The sequence below is a fragment of the Podarcis melisellensis genome (assembly GCF_964234715.1).
Source record: "Podarcis melisellensis genome assembly, chromosome: 2".
Lineage (NCBI taxonomy): Eukaryota > Metazoa > Chordata > Lepidosauria > Squamata > Lacertidae > Podarcis > Podarcis melisellensis.
In genome coordinates, this window is record NC_138529.1 from 63,924,416 (window position 1) to 63,944,345 (window position 19,930).

The window sequence follows — 19,930 nt, forward strand, 5'->3', positions numbered from 1 at the left end:
CCCCCTATAGGGGAAGAAGGTGGCCACAAGAGATACCCAGCAGCATTGGGAGTCGATGGAAGGAAGCGATACCCATCTCAGTCTTCCAGCAAACCTGTCACCCAGACCCCATCCCATCAAGTCTCTGTCTCATCCAACCAAGTCCCCACCTCATCTAGCCAGCCTGTGCAGGAGGATGCCAAAAACCTGAGCCAGCCACATGCAGTTTCTACAGCGACTGTAGAAACGCAAACAATAGGGAAATAAGACACACCAGAACTTCCAATGGAAAGGGGGCAGGGACACTTGAGGGAGTTGGAATGTGGGCATCCAAAACCAGGCTGCTTACCAGAGGTGGGGACTACAACGCACACAATTTCTCTTGTTGGCTGGGAAAACAAGACGAAGCAAGCTGAAAGCATCCTTTTCTTCGCTGTGATTAAGTTACTGATTGGAGCCACATCCACACATTTTCACGTCTTAGCGCCTTTCTGGGGTAGGGTTGGGAAGGGGGAGATTTTTATAAATATAAATATATATATATCTATATCAAGTTTTAAATTATTGATAGAAGTTTGTTTGGATAAACCAAAACAATTCTGCATCATGCGGCGACATGATCCAGCTCCTCCTCATCCCACCGATCAACTATGCAGCCCACTTGAAAGAAGCTGGAGGCAGTGGGCCGGACAGTGTGGTTCCATTTGGAATTTGCCTTCGGCTTTCTAATTCCACCAGGCGCCTGTCATTCTGGTTATGACAATGCACAAGGAGTCCCTTTACCACCATCACAAGTATCACTTCTGTTACGGCTTCCCTTCCATGCTGCACACCTTTTCCATCACAGACTTGACTACTGGAAGTCAACCAAAGGACCCTAACTGAACATGGGCCCACCTCGCATTGGGCTCGCCCAGTTCCTTTGTGTGATGGGTAGAACATAAACTCGCACAGTGTCTCCCCTCACATAGGAATGCTACTCTCATGATGAGACTTCGCTAAAACAGCTTTCTCTTACAAAACAAAACAAAAACAAAAAAACCCACAAAAAACTTGTTTAAAAAAAAGTCTGTCTTTGCTTCCTTCCTTGAAAATAATAAGTTGCCTTATTGTGGAGTTGGGAAATTGGAGGCATCCCTGACTTCTCTGAGCAAATTTGGAACATGGCATCTGCTTGGGACTCATCCGGGCTGTGATAATACCTACTGTTTCCCTGTCCAGTAGTGACTCTTGTCTGCAATGACTGGTGATCTCCCCTCTGACCCAGCTGTGATTTGCATCGACTGGAACAGTACTGTTGATTTCTAGGTGAATGTTGTCTCAAGCCACCTAGACGGTTTATCTCTGGAGAAGGGGGTACTGGAGCACTAAAATCTAAGACTTCTGCTATTGTGTAGTTGGTGCTGATGTAAATGTGTCAACTTTTCTAGTGCCCTTCCTGCTACAGCAACTACACATGCTATTGCCTCACTCAGACCTCCAGGTGCACTGCCATTTTCCTCCCTCTCCCACCAGGGCAGGGCAGGCCAGGCCAGGAACTAGCCTGCTGATCTCATGAACTCTTCCTATCCCATGGTAGGCAGGCAGATGTGCCAGGAATAGGTAATTGCACAGAGAAGATCCACTGGCACACATCCTTGCTCTTTAATATATATGGTTGAAGAATGTGTGTACAGAGAAATGAGCTTTAAAGCAAACAAGGTGGGATTTTTGTGTGTGGTGGTTTCCAAAAAAGAGGTGGCTTGCTAAGTGTTAACTTCCCTATGCAGGCCCTCCCTTTCTGTAGACTCTTGAATTACTGGCATGCTAGCCTGCCTGCCTGCCTGCCTTCCCTGGGTTGACCATGTAGCCACGGAGGACCCAGCTGTGTTTAGACTCTTCTCTAGCTACCAACACCTTGACTGTCTTGCATCATGAAATCACTTCATGTATTGGAACCATGTCCACTCATCCTGTGTCATAGAACTTTATACAAAGCACCATGATTGACTTAACTGCTCTTGGGTTAACTGCTTGGAACTAAGTCTGAGACTATTGGCAGTGTGTGACTGCATGGCTCTTGACATCTTAAAAGCAGCTGGTACTGGAGCTATAGAAGTGAACTTCAGAGAAGATGGAAGCATATGTGTACAGACAACTTGTTTCTGACAACATGCTTTATTGTTTCCTACATTTTGTTATATTGCCTAATGTACTGTCCCTGTTCTGCAAGCCAGAGATTTTAGTAGGAGATGGAAGAGCTGCGATTGCTTGGTCATTACGCTACCCAAGCTTGCCCTGTGACTCTAAAGAGGGATGAATGGTGGTGGCAATATTTCTATGTGGTCCTACACACAATGGCCTGGCTCCAAACAGTCTCCACCCTTCTTTCCCAATAATGCTGGAGGCACTTCCATGATGCTGGAGGCTGATACCTTCCTATCTGCAGCCACTCACATGCTCTGCTCTGGAGGATCCCACAGCCTTTTCTGGGTGTGGAGACTTATTGCCATAAAGGGTGCGAAGGAGCACCCTTACACTACTTTGGATCCTAGACCATTGTTAGGGGTGGGGAGAGGAAGAGAGGTGTGTCATCAACACACATTTTAGAGGTTACATTCTAGGCCTGTTTCTCAGATTTTTAACATGCTGCAAAGAGTGTGGCAATGAGGCCTGTGTCAGGTAAGGATGTTTTTATTCCCAGCCAGTTGGAGCAACACTTTTTTACTTTAGGAATGCAGGGGATATGATGCTAGGGCGGTTGGTTGATTTCTGTCACTCCTCTTCTAGGATGTTGGTACTGCAGATGTAGATAATTGAGGACATGGGCCTTACTGCCTTAGGAGAGCCTGTTGTGTCTAGCTAATGTTATTTCATTTTAGCTGTGTCAAGCATGCTATTAATGGGAGTTTGTTATGGAGCAATCTTGGGTGACCATGCAGTTAACTTGTGCCCTGTGGTTCTAGTTTTTTGCTGCATAAGTTGTGATCCTGTATTATATCAAACCCTCAGCCTCTCATTGTGGTACCATTAAAAGACATGAGCATTTCACCAGGTGTGGCAGAATACCCACTGTGAGCTTCGCCGAGTGCATTGCAGTAGCAGAACCATGTTAACATGGAATTGGCAGTCAGAACTACTACTGTCTTCTAATTTTGCTAGCACAACATGGTGCAATGAAGCTGCTTTTCTTGTTTGGCAGGATTTCAATTGGTAATGGGCTGAAATCCTAACTTTTGTAACTTGATCACAATTCAGTTTTGAATAAGGCAAAGCATGTATTGGGGAACTGCTGCTTGTGAGACAGGAGTATGTGTTCAGGCTTGATGACATAGTGAGATTAACCAGAGCATTTTTGTTTAAAGGTTTCATCTTTGAAAGGAAATGGTCTTTGAACTTTCATCCAAGTGGCGATGAGTGCTGAAGTCTTGCTCTAAAAATGGTTTGTCTGTTTCATTTCAATGATAAGCTGCTTGTCTTTGCTGATGAAGAACTGAAGGCAAACAATTGTTGGTGGTGTAGAAAGGCATTCTGGTGTGGTATAGGAGATCAGTTAAGGATGCAGGGTTAGTTTGTGGAAAGAGGAGATAAGAATCTCATATTGATTCCTCTGTGGATGTCCCAGGATATACCATGAAATTGGACCACAAAGTTCTTACCTACCGTTCAAGCGACAAGCTGAAGGTACTTGCTTACTTGAAGGGAGCGTAGCCTTTTGGAACCTTGATGGGTCAGTCTCCTGCATCATCTTGATATGACAATGGCCGCATGTGTTTGTAGACACGTTACTGTTAGTATGCACATCCAGTGCCTTGGCTGTTCAGTGCCAGAAAGTCATAGCATTATTCCTATAAAGATGGTATCCAGCTTTCTGTGTGGGTATTGGTACATTCAGTTTTCACCACCCTGGTTCAAAGTTTCCCTACACTTTGGGAAGAGAGTATAGTAACGATTTTGTTTCAATGTTATGTCTTGGTTTTTAAAGCAGACCAAGTCAATGGACACTGGTATCCTGTCCCTCAAACATATGCAGTGGTAGTTCTAGTTGTGTTGTTTTTGGAAGCCACCAGCTATTGCCCAATGTATGAGACTTAGGTTAAAAAAAGAGTTTCCCAATGGGAACTCAAGCAGTCTTATAGGTAAGCAGTATCTTTAAAGAAGTGTCATCCTGGGTAGCTGACCTCTGGGCAGGGTAATAGGGTGGGGGTCTGAAATCTGGTTTAGGACATACAGGGAAAGTAAGTGACCTTTATTAGGTGTTGGTGCTCAGTCTGTCCTTAACCCCTTTCTGCTCCTTCTCCCACTTTTGCAGCTGTTGGGTTGCTCCAGTTCTGTACTTGTCCATCTTGCTTCTAGTTGGTTAGTTGAATGTACCGTTAACACATGACACAGTAACCTCAGTACTCTGCCATAACATTTGTGTTGTTGTTTTTAATAGAGTAATGGGATGGGAGCCATCTTTCATGCCTTGCTCATTTTTCTTTTAAGCAAAAACAATCAAATCTGTTAATGCAGCAAACTCTGCCGTGCTCTGTAATCTTTCCATATGGATCCTCTTCTGAAACTTGGATTTGTCAATAACTTTTTAAAAATCAGCTAGGTTTTTAGAAGGGATGGGTAGCTACATTGTTAAATGCCTCAGTTATTTTTTTTAATCAAATTTCATATATGAGTGGTTTTATGGGGGGGTGGCGGGAAATTTCATCTCAGCAACATGGGTTTGGACAAAGTGGTTTTTTAAATTAAAAAATTCTAAGGATAACATTTCTGTTAGTTTACATTTTAACTTTCTGAAGACACTTGAACATAGGACCGATGTATCTGTGATGAGGACACCCTATGGTTGGAAGCATCGAAAGGGCATGGGTTTAACCATCCTTTTTTGGTTTTACAGACTTTGTTCTTCCAAGTCTGGCCTTCTGTTGCCCTTTTTTGTTTATTTCCTCAATGGTATTGTTCCTGTATCTATTTGTCCTCCTTCCCAGAATATAGATCTTGGTACAACAGGGTGGTCTGGGTCACTGATATCCTTTGGAAAATGGATTTCAATGTCCTTGGCAGAAGCTTTTGCCCACCAGAGCCTTCCTGCTGTAGTATTGCCATGTGCTATAAAACAGGAATGGCTGAATTGTCCTATCATCGTTGGCTTTGTCCCTGCAGTGGTGCACTACCGTGGTGGTTGGGATTTCCAGCCTATGAAACTGTGACTCAGAAGTCAACACTGAGCTTTAAATGGTGGTGGTTGGAGCTTCCTTAGTGTGAAGTTGTGTTAAGCTGCTAAAAACAAACAAACAACCCTTCAGATGAGGAACCTGCAAAAAGATGCAATGATTGTTTTGTATAGATGTCTGATAACGCCACCACAGTAGGAAAAGAACCATCAGTTTGTTTGGTTTGCTTGCTCTGCCTGAGCAGGCTTGTATGTATTCATGCTCCAACCTTGCCCCTTCTGCTAAAACAAAACCCCAGAAGTGTTTGTAATCACTTTCAGCTGTATTTATTATTGAGAGAACTTTTAAACCAACTGTTACCGTATATCACCTGGGAGGAAAAGATCTTGTTAATATGGCCCACCATACACAATCCCATCTGTTAATAGTATGTAAATCTTAACCCATGTGCTAGGATCATCATCACATTGGGGGAGGGGGAGGGGGGACAGGGGAAGGAAGAGGAAACAAATTGTAAAATACTTGAATGAGAGCCTGTATTATAAACAGTAATATTATTCAGAGTATCTGCTTTCTAGGCTGATGTGACTCATTATTCTAGTAGTGCTTTAGTCCTTTGTAATTTGTGGTAATTATGCTTTTTCCTTTTTAATACAAAAATGTATAAAAATAAAAACCTCAAAAGACCATGCAATTTGCACACTCTTGTTTCTACCTTGAGGCTATTTCTACTAATGGCAACCACATGTGGACCAGAGAACTGGGAGATGCATGATATGATGATGTAATGGCAGGATAAGTGTGCTAAAAATGTTACTTTTCAAGATGAATGTCCTTTTGCACTTTCAGTATTATGTACTCTAGCAAGATTCCTGGTTGCCTACGTTATTTAGACAGTTCTTCAAAGAATGAAAAATGAGGCAAAGAAGCAACCTGTGTGTATGCCACTTTTGATTATAGACTCAAATGACTAAATGGGCCTCCATACAAAAATAAGTATTACTGCACACCGACAGCTAAATATTTGGAATAGATCATTGTACTGTAGCATTCTCCAGGAATGAATAATTAAGCTCTTAAGTTTAGGGATGTTTTATTGTAGGACTCTTGTATGTCTTCTGCCTAGAGTGGCACAGTGATATTTATTGCCTCATCTGCTGTTCCTTGAGGACTAGGCCCATGTGGAAGTAAAACGAGAATGGTTGTGTTTGCTTTCCATTCCAGGGTCACCAAACAGCTAATTTTTCTAATGAGTTTTAGTGAGTATAAAAGAAGATCATCATAATGCTCTCTTTGGCTATGTTAATTAACTCCACTATCTCTTTAAAAATCTTCAATTGTTACTTGGAGAGGCATGGCTTACAATGATATTTATTTATATCCACATTTTTCCCTGATGGATTCAATGTGCCCTACAGCTAAAATAGAAACAGCTGCAAACATAAGGAAAAATAGAAATAAAAAAATCAATTAAACATAGATAGAAATCTTTAATAGATCATATAGAGTGATAAAACTTTACCCTCCACCGCCTTTTTTACAGTTAAGCAGCACAAGAATTTCTTGGCTATACAACAGCATGATGCCTTACATTGTACTGTTCAGTAGGACTATTCATTCAGCTTGGTACTCTGGGAGAAGGCAGATTTCAGTCCCCTGCTTTCTTCTGAGATTAAGAATACCGTATTTTCCGTGTATAAGACACCCCCATGTATAAGACGAGCTCCATTTTTTAAAACCGAAATTAAGTTGTTTAGCTTTTTTGGGGTGTGGGGAGGGAGTCAATTGCTTGCCCGCCACTGCCGATCACTTGCCACAGCCACTGCTGATCACGCACCTTGCTGCAGCCAATTGCCTGCCCAGTTGCCACAGCCAATCGCCAGCAGGCCTTGCAGCCACCAATCACCTGCCCAATCGCCACTGCCAATCTTCTGCTTGCTGCTTCCATTAATCACACGTCCCCATCTGCATTCACTATCCATGTATAAGATGACACCCAATTTTTGCCTATTTTTTTTTAGCAAAAAACATCCTCTTATACACAGGAAAATACGGTAAATGCTCTCAAATGTCCCTGCTCTTGGTCCTTTGTTGAGTCCGGCTGAAATTCTAACTTGAAATTCTATGAGAGTTGGTTGTTTTCTGTAAGCCAGAAAGTATATTCTCTCACCTCCAGCACCCTTTGTTATACAGTACTTTTAGCTGTTTGCTTTCCTTGGTCAACCACAACCATTTCTGTAGATCAGGGGTCTGCAACCTTTAATACAAAAAGAGCCACTTGGACCCGTTTCCGAAGAAAAAAAACCTGGGAGCCGCAAAACCATTGCAACATTTAAAACAAATATACCTCCGGAGCCGCGATCTGACGTCGGGACGGTGCGTGACTAACGCAAGCACCGCCCCATGTGACGTCACAGCCAGTACAGCGCCCACCACAGTGGGGAGTGTCGGGGCGCACAATGCGCCTCCTCCCCTCGCTAGTATCCGCCCCGGAGCCGCGGCAAAGGTGTAAAAGAGGCACATGCGGCTCCGGAGTCGCGGGTTGCCTACCCCTGCTGTAGATGCTACCATTCATTCATCTTCTGTCATGGTGCTCTACAAACATGAGTGTTACCCTGATGCTTTTCAGAGGCTGTGTTATAGGTCAAGCTGTCTCTTGCCAATGAAAACATGAAACCTGCCACAATACTCTTGTAGACTGCCTTGCGAGAAAATCTGATATCTCCTGATTCTTGTGATTATCTAGATGGCGGCGAAGGAAATAAGCTGCACCTAAGGGTCACTCTGATTTCTTAGGACCATCAGGAATGCTTTCAGTGAGGGGGGTGAAGCTCAACAGAACTGTGTGTCTCTCGTAGGCCTTTGATTGCTTGAACAACAGATCTGTTCCATGCAGGCGGTCCAGCACACCCAAGACACCATAGCACTGATTGAATCTGGTGAAAAATAAAGGGAAATAATTACATACTTTTAATGGTGAACATACTGTAATAATGTAGGTGTTTCCCTTCCATTCAACCCTGACTTAATCATTTAAATTTTGATCCTCCATATTGTTTTGTACCATATTGTTGCTTTGAAGCTCTCTGCCATCTGAAAGCAGGATGAGGTGGGGGGCCTTGCATGTTTAAATTTTCTAGTTTTAAATAGATATGTTTGCGCAATAGTGACTTATCAGGTTTGTGAATGTTGTATACGGAAGGTTTTTTAATTTAATAAGCCCAAAGTTTTTTTAAACACCCCACCCTGCAAAAAAACAAAACCCAACCCCATAAAACTGCTATTTGCATTGGGAGGGAAACTTTCTATTGCTGCTTCCCCCACCCCCAACACAAATAACTCTGGCAATGGCTTTAGTTGCAAAGAGCATATGGGAAGAGTAAAACACTGCTGTAATTGAAAGTAGAAACACTACACTTAACTGTCATGTGATTCACAGAGCCAGAGTAGGAAATCAGTGGACCTCTAGATCAGTGTTTCCCAACCTTGTGCCTCCAGATGTTTTTGGCCTACAACTCCCATCATCCCTAGCTAGCAAGACCAGTGGTCAGGGATGATGGGAATTGTAGTTCAAAAACAGCTGGAGGCCCAAGGTTGGGAAACACTGCTATTGTTGAAGCTCAATTTCTACCACCCCTGATCATTGGCCATGCTGGCTGGTGCTGATGGGAATTGGCAGTGATCTGGAGGGCCACAGATTGCCTTAGAGGTAATATTTATATGAGTGCCTGTTGGGGAATATTTCATCCCATGGATAGCAATATAGTTTGCCTAGACCAAATTCATTTCTGGCAGCGTGAGACCAGTTACATAAAGCCACAATAAGTAGCTGAGCACAGAGCGCAGAAGAGTATTTTCCCCAGCCCAGAAAACAAGATATGCCTGAAGATTTTGAGTACTTTCATATGCTAGGATAATAGTGGGTTGGGGGGGGAGGGGGGTATGGAAAGCATTAGAATAGATATTACAGAGATGCTGTGGCGAAAAGTTAGAATCTTCTTGTGTGTTGAACTTCAGCCAAGGCTTAGACAATGGTCCTAAGAATGCTGACAAAATTAAGTGAAGTCTGTTCCAGCAGCTGTATGCATCAACCCGCCCCCCGGTCCCCATTCTGAGTGAGGGAAATGTGGCCTGTAAGAACAAAATCTAATTACTTGAGGTGATGATAGTCATGGAACTCTGGTGAGGGCAGGAAAGGTAAATGGTAGCCACAGTGAGAAATGGTGGTGGCCAGAAAGGCAAGGGAGTGCCAAACCATGATGGATATAACATGAGATCCCATGAGGATTGGGCCAGTCATCACAGGCAGCATGTTGGAAACCTGGAATATAAGTGCAGATTCATAATGGTGAACGTGTACACAGAAAATATTCCTAAACAGGGTGGTGAGCTTCAAAGACTGATGCTCCACTGTTGAAAAGCTGGTGCTTTGAGTGTCATATATATTCTATGTGCAGATAAAAGGGTTTATTCAAAGAGATCTTGCTGGGCGTTTTAACATCTGACGCTGTATATTGGTTGCAAATCTTCTTTGACGTTACTCCCCCGCTCCAAAAGTGCTTTAGTGCTAACCTGGTTCTGCCCTGGGCACTTGCTAACGTGAAAGAGGAAGCCGTGTCAAATTAATGAAAGGAAGAACCGTAGGCCTGGTCTCCCTCATACTTCCTTGATATGCCAGGGTGGGTGAGTAGCAATTGAAGTCCATAAGCGGGAACAGGAGACTAGTAGGGCTACCTTTTGTATGCCTTATTTTACACCATCTTATTCCCAGAACCATGATTGGCTCGTAATAGATGACATATGTCATCTATTCTCAGCCTGTTGTGAGAGATCCCTTTTGAGGCAGCAGAGGAAAAGGAAATCATTCTGGATAGCTCAGTTGGTTAGAGCGTGGTGCTGATAGCACCAAGGTTGCAGGTTCGATCCCCAGATGGGACAGCTGCTTATTCCTGCAATGCAGGCTGTTGGATTAAATGATCCTCAGGGTCCCTTCCAACTCTTTAATTCTATGATTCCTGTAACCCCTCCGATTTTTTTCAAACAGTCAAAAGAGACAGGTTCTTACAGGATCACCTAAGTTGCTGCGTAATTCTACTAGGGCAGTGTTTCCCAACCGGTGTTCCGCGGCACACTAGTGTGCCGCGAGACGTTGCCTGGTGTGCCGTGGGAGGGAGGCGGGCGAGTCGGGCGGCGGGAGCGCAAGGCTTGCGGGCGGCAGCTGGCAGCGCGGAGCACGGGGCGCCCTTCGGAGGACGCCCCGTGCTCCGCGCTGGTGTCTGCAAGCCTTGCGCACCCGGGGGCGCGTGGGGCGCCCTGAAACAGAGGGTTCCCCATGCTGCGGACTGTAGCCTGCCGCCCGACGCACGGGGCGCCCTGAAGCAGAGCGCCCCTCGTGCCAGGCAGACATGGGCCAGCCCCACAAGCTCAGGGGACAGCGGGGAGGCGCAGCACCGCCATCCCACTGTTCCCCGACCTGGTTTTGGGGGGGGAAATAAAGGGAAATTTTTTTTCCTTTATTTCCCCCCCCCCAAAAAAAAAGTAGGTGCGTCCTATTTCATAATAAAGTAATTATAAAATACTTTCTTTGTGTTTATTTGATGCCTATTAAAGAGAGTTACTTTATATATAGTCAATATAGGCACACAGTTAATTTTTTAAACATTTTCTAATGGTGGTGTGCCTCGAGATTTTTTTCATGAAACAAGTGTGCCTTTGCCCAAAAAAGGTTGGGAAACACTGTACTAGGGTGAGATGAGTCACTTTAGAAATAGTCACCTTACTCAATAAGGAAAGCTGTTCCAACTCAAATGGGCAGACCAGTTCACTTAGCCCCTTCCCTGTGGATATGGCCAGCCAGAAGCAGTGGCTTAGAGAGGTCCTTAAGAATGTTCACACTTCAGCTCTCCCCACCCCTTTCCACTATCTCTCTTCTGTTCCCCCAAAGGCCATCTGTAGTCAGCTACCTTCTGGTCACCCATTAGGTCATCCAGCTGAGTTATTCAGTTCCTCCCAGTTTTCCTGAGATACTCGAGGCAGCTTCTAGCTCCCTGGCAGAAGTGCACTGCAGAGGGTTTTCAATAATTAGTACTGCTATCCTTGCTGGCTAAAAGAGTCATGTTGCCCACCTGCAATAAAACTACTTTTTAATATCCCCAAACAGACAACTAAGGTCTCCTAAGAAAAGAATGGGAAATGCAGTACTTAAACTTGTTTGTATATTTTAAGGGACAGTAGTTCCACCCCAGGGACGCGGGTGGCACTGTGGTCTAAACCACTGAGCCTTGGGCTTGCCGATCAGAAGGTTGGCGGCTTGAATCCCAGTGACGGGGTGGGCTACCGTTGCTCTGTTCCAGCTCCTACCAACCTAGCAGTTCGAAAGCACGTCAAAATGCAAGTAGATAAATAGGTACCACTCCAGCAGGAAGCTAAACTGTGTTTCCATGCGCTCCTCTGGTTTCGGTGTTCTGTTGCACCAGAAGCAGCTTAGTCATGCTGGCCACATGACCTGGAAAAACTGTCTGCAGACAAACACCGGCTCCCTCGGCCAGTAAAGCAAGATGAGCACTGCAACCCCAGAGTCATTCATGACTGAACTTAACTGTCAGAGGTCCTTTACCTTTACCTTTAGTTCCACCTTGCCTTAAAGTAGAGTCCTACACCTAGACCGTACCATTTTGGTTATAAAGCAGAGGTGGTTTTGAGAGTCATCCTCCTGCGTCTCTCTCATTCCACTGTGGTCAGTGAATGGGAATGTCTGACTGGCACCTCATAGGAACCTTCCTGAAGCAGACGGAAATGCCTCTGAGAAGAAGATTCACAGCTAAGAACATTCTTTTCTGTGGTCTCTGTGCAGTCTATATAGATTTTATGCCTATGCAGAGGTATATTGGAACATTTTATTTTTTATATGAGCACTTAGCAATTGTCTAAACCACTGAGCCTTTCGGGGGGGTGCTGATAGTAAGGTCAGCAGTTTGAATCCATGCAATGGGGTGAGCAATGTTGCTTTGTCCCAGCTCCTGCCAACCCAGGAATTCAAAAGCATACCAGCACGAGTAGATAAATAGGTACCACTGCAGCGGGAAGGTAAACAGTGTTTCCGTGCACTCTGGCACTCATCATGGTGTTCTGGGCACCAGAAGCATTTTAGTCATGCTGGCTACATGACCCAGAAAAGCTGTCTGCTGACAAACACCGGCTCCCTCGGCCTGAAAATGGAGATAAGCACTGCACCCCATAGTTGCCGTTGACTGGACTTAACCGTCAAGAGGTGCTTTACTATCAATAATCAACAAAACTCAATTTTTTTTACTTCATTATGCAAGGAAATTTTCAGTTAACACAGAATTGCAGCATTTCTACTAAAAATATTTCAAAACCTTGAATTTTCTTTTGCAGGAGGTAATTATTTTTTCAATAATATTTTATCAAGGGCAACCAGTTTTCCCAGAATAGACACTTGCCAATATAAGCAAGCTGCTTAAATAAGATGTTGCTTTGCCAATATTACCTAATCCGAAACTTTATTAAGCCATGCAGCTCAGGTGTTGCAATGGTTCGTTAGATTTCCTTCAGCTGCTAGTTGTGCCACTTACCACATGCTCAATTGGATGAGCATAGATAGAAACTACACCGATAGGAGCGGTCCATTCATGGTGCTTTTTGTGAATGTGTTTGTATAGGAGAGGGTGATGAAGAAGCCTACAGGTGAAGAAGCAGAGACAATGTGCCATATTTTATCTGTGGGCAGAACAGCTGGTGTTGAGGCACCATGCAAGGCAGCTACCGTATTTACTAGAGTTTAATGCACAATTGAATCTAATGCGCACCTCAATTTTCAGAACCTTAAAGCCAAAAAAAGTATTTGCTGGCGAATGTAAATGTGCCATCGAATCTAATGCGCACCTTAATTTTCGCAATGTAATTTGACCTAAAAAGGTGAGCATTAGATTCGAGTAAATACAAGGGTATGGGGATAACAGCATGATTACTTCACAATACATGTGCAATTGTGGCAACTACACTTCAGTAAAACAACCACCACCACTATCTAATCTATCGCATCCTGTTAGCTATGTTTAACTAGAAAATAACTTTTTTGAAGGCGTGGAAACCGGAGCCTTAAAATGCCAGTCTAAATCTAGCCTGTAGAATGCTGCACATTAGAAGAGGAGGAGGAGTTTGGATTTGATATTCCGCTTTATCACTACCCTGTTGTTGTTGTTGTTTAGTCGTTTAGTCGTGTCCGACTCTTCGTGACCCCATGGACCAGAGCACGCCAGGCACTTCTGTCTTCCACTGCCTCCCGCAGTTTGGTCAGACTCATGTTTGTAGCTTCGAATACACTTCGACTATCACTACCCTAAGGAGTCTCAAAGCAGCTAACATTATCCTTTCCCTTCCTCCCCCACAACAAACACTCTGCGAAGTGAGTGAGGCTGAGAGACTTCAGAGAAGTGTGACTGGCCCAGGGTTACCCAGCAGCTGCATGTGGAGGAGCAGGGAATCAAACCCGGTTCACCAGATTACGAGTCCACCGCTCTTAGCCACTACACCACACTGGCTCTCCCAGGAGGGGAGCCCAGCATGTTACCCCAATGTAATGTGCGCCTTACCGGTGAGAGTAATAGAAGAGAATTTCCTCCAATAGCGTAAAGATTGCCAGCTCGAGAAGAAACCTATGGAAAGTGGGCACGTGCAAACTGCATGGCTCTCCCCTCCATTTCATGATAGGGAGCATGAGGATAATCATGGGCAGAGAGATGAAAAAAGCATTGAACAGGACTGTTCGTATGGCATTCTGCAGTTTTTTTCTGTCCACCTAGGGGGAGAGGCAAAATGAACCTGGGTCAAAATGTGGAACAGCACCGCCTATGCTGGGAGGAACATTCTGCAAGCCTGGAAGACTCTTGGCTACAGTTAGAGGCTTGAAGTGGCTTTTCCTCTCTACTTGCCAAATAAAAAGGCTTTACCGTATTTTTCGCACCATAACACTCACTTTTTTCCTCCTAGAAAGTAAGGGGAAATGTCTGTGCGTGTTATGGAGGGAATGCCTACGGGTGGCGGGGGGGATCTGCTGCAGTCGTGAGCAGAGGATCCATGGTTCCCCTTCCTTTCCTCCCCGTGGCTCGCTTTGAAACAGCAAAGCAAGAGAAGAGCCACTGAGTGGGGAGGAGAGAGGGACAGAGAGCCTGCTTGCTTTAAAGGAGCAAAGCGGGAGAGGAGAGGAGTCCGGTTGGCTCCTTTAAAGCAAGCAGGCTCTCTGTCCCTCTCTCCTCCCCACTCACTAAATAGCAGCAAAGTTTTTCGCAAGCAGGCTCTCTGTCCCTCTCTCCTCCCCACTCGCTAAATAACAGCAAAGTTTTTCGCAAGCAGGCTCTCTGTCCCTCTCTCCTCCCCACTCCTCCTATAAGAGCCTTCTTCTCTTATACCCCTCTTCTGCATTATTAACAGCATCCTTCTCCACCCACCCCACGCATGTTCCTTGTCCCTTGAATGCTTTTCCTTCCCTCCCAACTTAAAACGTGGTTACAAAGCACGGATCCACATGGATCCTCAGGATTTTTGCACTGGGTCACCCCAAATTCACCATCAGATCACATAGTATGTCCATGGCTACAGCTTGCACCAAAAAAACCACGCACCCACTGTTCCCTGGGGCCGCAGTGGTGCAAAAACGTGGTTACAAAGCACAGATCCACATGGATCCTCACGATTTTTGCATTGGGCTACCCCAAACTCACCATCAGATCACATGTCTGTGGCCACAGCATGAACCACAAAAATCATACATCCACTGTTACGCTTAGAATATTTTTTTTCTTGTTTTCCTCCTCTAAAAACTATGTGCGTGTTATGGTCGGGTGTATGTTATAGAGCGAAAAATACGGTAAGTTCTAAATCTTCAGTCACTGCATATTCAGGCTTCATGGTCCTTGTGGAGCAATTAGGATAAAGGCACAGGAACATGTTAGAAAATGTTAGAATAACTAGCAGTCACTAAAAATGCTGCCGCCTTCCGTTCCAATTTTTAAATGTCTGCTGAAAACATTTTTATTCCGTAGGGCCTATGCAGGGAGTTGAAGCTCACTCTGAATGTGACCTTGGGCAAATCACTTTCTATCCTCAGTCTACGCTATTGGACAGAGCTAACGAAGGGAAGAAGACACTTCCTGGAGAAACAGATAAAAATAACAAAATGATATCTACCCAAATCAACATATTTTTAACTGCTGGATGTATCCCCTGACAAAGGCCGGAAAGGCTATCTGTGATGGGGAGGAATCAACAGCTCCTACTCAGAACAAACAAACACAGGGCTGCCATATTTGTGCAAAAAAATACCCACAGGATCATTCTTTCCCGACTGAATGCGGTATTGGGTGATGAAACTCGGCTTCCCAGTCACATCTGCTACCATCAAGATTCCATTGAAGCTCCAGAAAACCAGGGCAGGAATTATTCCAGTGCCTGTAGTACAAGAAGAGGGAAAGAGTGAATGGGGACAGGAGGGCTTCTTTTGGGCTCAGACACAAGAGATGGAACCTAAACTTCCTAACCAGAGGACAGCAGCTCAATAAGAAAAGGATAAGAGCAGGAAATGAGCAGCATGGGAAGAGACCACAGTCATAGATGTTATTCAAATGGACAAGCGGAAGGGAGAGACTAATTCTATTTTTGTCGACTGAATTTCATTGTGGCTTTCACTTGAGCAATTGCTAGAGCTTATGTTGCTAGAGACTCTTACGTTCACACCTGATGCTTCATAGTAGGAGTAGGGAACTTGTGGCCCTAAAGATATTCTTGGAGTACAACTCCCTGAGTATTGGCCATGCTGGTTGGGGCTGATAGGAGTTGTGGCCCAACATCCTCTGGAGCAGGGGTCAGCAACCTAAGGCCCACAAGCGGCCCACAGGGGTCGTTTAACTGGCCCACGAGCCGCCCGCTTGGTGAGTCCCCGCATGCTGCGCTAAACCGGCACAGCGCCGAAAATTGCATCTGCACATAACGCAGATGTTGGAAATTGTGCATAATCCAGCCCATGGAGGGATCTACTGAAGTGAACCAGCTCAGGCGAGGTAAACCTTGCTGACCCCTGCTCTGGAAGGCCACAAGTTCTCCTGCTATTTGCATTATACCAATGGGCTACATAGGAAGGGATGCAAAAGGTTCCTTGGTGAGATGCAGCACCATAACAACAACAAACAACAACAACAACAACAACCTTATTATTTATACCCCACCCATAATAACAAAACATCAAAAATTAAAACTCCCTTAAAAAGGGCTGCCTTTAGATGTCTTCTAAAAGTCAGATAGTTGTTTATTTCCTTGACATCTGATGGGAGGGCATTCCACAGGGTGGGCACCACTACCAAGAAGGCCCTCTGCCTGGTTCCCAGTAACCTCACTTCTCGCAGTGAGGGAACCACCAGAAGGCCCTCGGTGCTGGACTTCAGTGTCTGGGCTGAACGATGGGGGTGGAGACGCTCCTTCAGGTATGCTGGGCCGTGGCTGTTTAGGGCTTTAAAGGTGAGCACCAACTCTTTGAATTGTGTTCAGAAACATACTGGGAGCCAATGCAGGTCTTTCAGAATCGGTGTTACATGGTCTCGGCGGCCACTCCCAATCACCAGTCTAGCTGCCACATTCTGGATTAGTTGTAGTTTCCATGTCACCTTCAAAGGTAGCCCCACGTAGAGCACGTTGCAGTAGTCCAAGCGGGAGATAACTAGAGCACATACCACTCTGATGAGACAGTCTGTGGGCAGGCAGGATCTCAGCCTGCATACCAGGTGGAGCTGGTAGACAGCTGTCCTGGACACAGAATTGATCTGCGCCTCCATGGACAGCTGTGAGTCCAAAATGACTCCCAACTTCCTTCCATGAACGACGAGTGTTATATCAGTAGGCAGAGTACTGTTGTGAGTTTGTAGGGTGTGAGGCACCATAATGTTCCAATAAAAATAGAATTAATGAAGACCAGGGAGAAGAGTTGGTGGAGGAAGACTGGAAGAAATTTAAAGATTATTTACAGAAATATTGTAAAATTAATGAATGTTAGAAAGATGTTGGAATGAAATTATGTGGTTTTAGCAGAAATGTTATAAAGGTTTATGGAAAAGTAGACTATTAATTGGTGAGATGAGGGAAAGGAAAGTTATATTAAGACAAATTACAGGATAAAAATTGGAAAGATGGAAAGGATTTGCTGAAATGTTAATCGAACTAGAATACAAAAAAGGGAGGTGTGAGGAGGTCAAAGAAATAAGGATATGAAAGATGGGTTATGGAAGGCTGTCTTTTTTTCTTTTCTTTTCTTTTTTAATGGATTATTTTCTTGTTGAATTTTCTCTTTCTTTTTTTTTTGCTTCTTCTGCTTTTCTTCTTTTTTATTGTGATTTATTGTTTATTGTTGTGTTGTTTCTTTTATATGTATAACTTTTAAAATTTTAATAAATATTAATTAAAAAAAATAGAATTAATGAAGAGTTGGAGAGTTAATCTGTGCCCTGGCCACAGCCCCAAACTTTTAAATTAAGTCACTTCACATAACTCTGCATGTTGTGAAGGAAAGGAGGAATAGGGACAGTATGTATTACTGGTCAATCAGGACGTTTTGCCTAACTTATGTATCAGCAGGCTTGGGTTCAATGCCCAATGGTGAACAGATATGACAAGGTATTATATTACAGGAATACTTTTATATTCAAAACCACCCTTATACATAGATAAGAAATGAGCTTATTATTACTATTATAAGTATTACTATTTCTGCCTTTTCTCCCAATTTGAGACTCAGGCAGCTTACACAGATAAAATAGAACAAGTTAAAAACATAGAAAAGACCATTATTAAAATGGAATAAAATACTAACAGAATTGAAAGAGCCATTAAAAACACAGACAATAACTGACTTCAGTTCAAAGTGACTCACAAACTATGAAAATCGCCCATTCATTTCTCCCTAGGAGGTGGTACAAGTTCTCCCACTGAGTCTGCCAGAACAAGCCAGAGGCTCCCCAGAATTTCTCCAGGTGCCTGAAACACAAAAGAGATCCTGTGACAGTAGTAGTTGCTGCTTTCCTTTTGGCCAAACCATTATTGAGCTCCAGGGACCTGGTGGACTTACCATGTGACTGAGTTCCTGAAAGCAACAAACATGAGCAGAGCAGGACCCAGTATAAAGGCAGCAATCTTCATCGAATCCCAGAACTTCCATACCTGAGAACACAAGAAAACACAAGGACATATTCAATGTCAATAAAGGCAGCAATGTCAATAAAGGCAGCAATCTTCATCGAAACCCAGAACTTCCATACCTGAGAATACAAGAAAACACAAGGACATATTCAATGTCAATAAGCCAAAAAATGGAGAGAATGAGAGGCACAGAATATGGGAATCAAGCAAGTATGAATGTACTTTAAAGGAGTTATATAAAACCTTGGAAAGGTTGACAGAACTTACACCCCGCTCATCCACTCTCCAAAAAGCTACTGCTCCTTGCCTTGGGGAAAGACAGACTGGAAGCTCTGTAGGTGTTTGCTCTCAACCTCCTTCCATGAACGCCGAGTGTTATATCAGTAGGCAGAGTACTGTTGTGAGTTTGTAGGGTGTGAGGCACCCTAATTAGAATTAATGAAGGGTTGGAGAGTCAGTCTGTGGTTTGGATGCAGCTTATGTGGATTATTAGGTAAGCAAAGCCTGGTGATAACCTGGAAGATGAATCATTAATCCAGGCCCATAAAGTGCAAGGCAATGGCTAGAGCCCCGCCCTGAGCCCTGGGTTAGCCAGAAAGACAGTGCCAGAGTGGGGAGGGGGTAGGTTCACGATTGCTGTGGGCAACAATGTACTGTATTTTTCACTCCATAAGACGCACCTGACCATAAGACGCACCTAGTTTTTAGAGGAGCAAAACAAGAAAAAAAATATTCTGAACGAAACAGTGGATGTATAATTTTTGTGGTTCATGCTGTGGCCGCAGACATGATATGTGATTTGACGGTGAGTTTGGGGTAGCCCAATGCAAAAATCCTGAGAATCCATGTGGATCTGTGCTTTGTAACCACGTTTTTGTGCCATTGCGACCCCACAAAATAGTGGATGCATGTTTTTTTGGGTGCAGGCTGTAGGCATGGACATGCTATGTGATTTGATGGTTAATTTGGGGTGACCCAATGCAAAAATCCTGAGGATCCATGTGCTTTTACCTCCCCGCTTCCAGGCAGCCTCCTTTATCGCTAGCGTCCCTTATCTCTCTCCTGATCGCTTGCTGATCAGCTGCTCAGTGGCTTCGTTTCAACACCCCCTTCCCTCTTGTTTGCCCTAGCATCTTTTCCTTAGCTGGAACAGTTTTATCCTCCTCCTTTTCTTCTAATTTCTTTCCTCATTGCTTGTTTTAGTACAGTGGTACCTCAGGTTACATACGCTTCAGGTTACATATGCTTCAGGTTACAGACTCCGCTAACCCAGAAATAGTACCTCAGGTTAAGAACTTTGCTACAGGATGAGAACAGAAATCATGCTCTGGCGGCACGGCAGCAGCAGGAGGCCCCATTAGCTAAAGTGGTGCTTTAGGTTAAGAACAGTTTCAGGTTAAGAACAGACCTCCGGAATGAATTAATTACGTAACCAGAGGTACCACTGTATTCCTGTCTCCTCTCCTTGCAAGTTTGCTGTCTTTACCTCCCCACTCCCAGGCAGCCTCCTTTCTTGCTAGAGTCCCTTATCTCCCTGCCGATCAGCTGCTTCGTTTCAACACCACCTTCCCTCTTTCTAAAAAAAAAAAAAGCACGAT

The 19,930-nt window shown here is 44.3% G+C and overlaps 2 protein-coding genes and 1 long non-coding RNA gene across 8 annotated transcripts in view; 2 read left to right on the forward strand and 1 right to left on the reverse strand.

Annotated features, from left to right (window-relative positions):
• The window catches only part of LARP1 (La ribonucleoprotein 1, translational regulator), a 68,521-nt gene extending 61,377 nt beyond the window's left edge, over positions 1-7,144 (forward strand). For all 4 annotated transcript variants that reach the window (XM_081900997.1, XM_081900998.1, XM_081900999.1 and 1 more), the window contains exon 19: positions 1-7,144. In XM_081900997.1, the coding sequence (XP_081757123.1) occupies positions 1-246 (246 nt within the window). In that variant the 3' untranslated portion in view covers positions 247-7,144.
• The window catches only part of FAXDC2 (fatty acid hydroxylase domain containing 2), a 22,569-nt gene continuing 9,238 nt past the window's right edge, over positions 6,600-19,930 (reverse strand). For 2 of the 3 annotated variants that reach the window (XM_081901089.1, XM_081901088.1), the window contains exons 3-9: positions 18,262-18,353; positions 18,067-18,170; positions 15,478-15,599; positions 13,745-13,950; positions 12,725-12,830; positions 9,284-9,450; positions 6,600-8,065 (exon numbers count right to left, since the gene is read on the reverse strand). In XM_081901089.1, coding sequence (XP_081757215.1) covers positions 7,909-8,065; positions 9,284-9,450; positions 12,725-12,830; positions 13,745-13,950; positions 15,478-15,599; positions 18,067-18,170; positions 18,262-18,353 — 954 coding nt within the window. In that variant the 3' untranslated portion in view covers positions 6,600-7,908. Of the gene's footprint in view, positions 8,066-9,283; positions 9,451-12,724; positions 12,831-13,744; positions 13,951-15,477; positions 15,600-18,066; positions 18,171-18,261; positions 18,354-18,599; positions 18,753-19,930 lie in introns of those variants that run through there. The other variant, XM_081901090.1, reaches the window with a different exon arrangement.
• Positions 9,457-19,930, forward strand: part of LOC309364243 — a 16,366-nt gene continuing 5,892 nt past the window's right edge. The window contains exons 1-2 of the long non-coding RNA XR_014165773.1: positions 9,457-10,233; positions 10,881-10,924. This is a non-coding gene — a long non-coding RNA (uncharacterized lncRNA). The remainder of the gene's footprint in view (positions 10,234-10,880; positions 10,925-19,930) is intronic.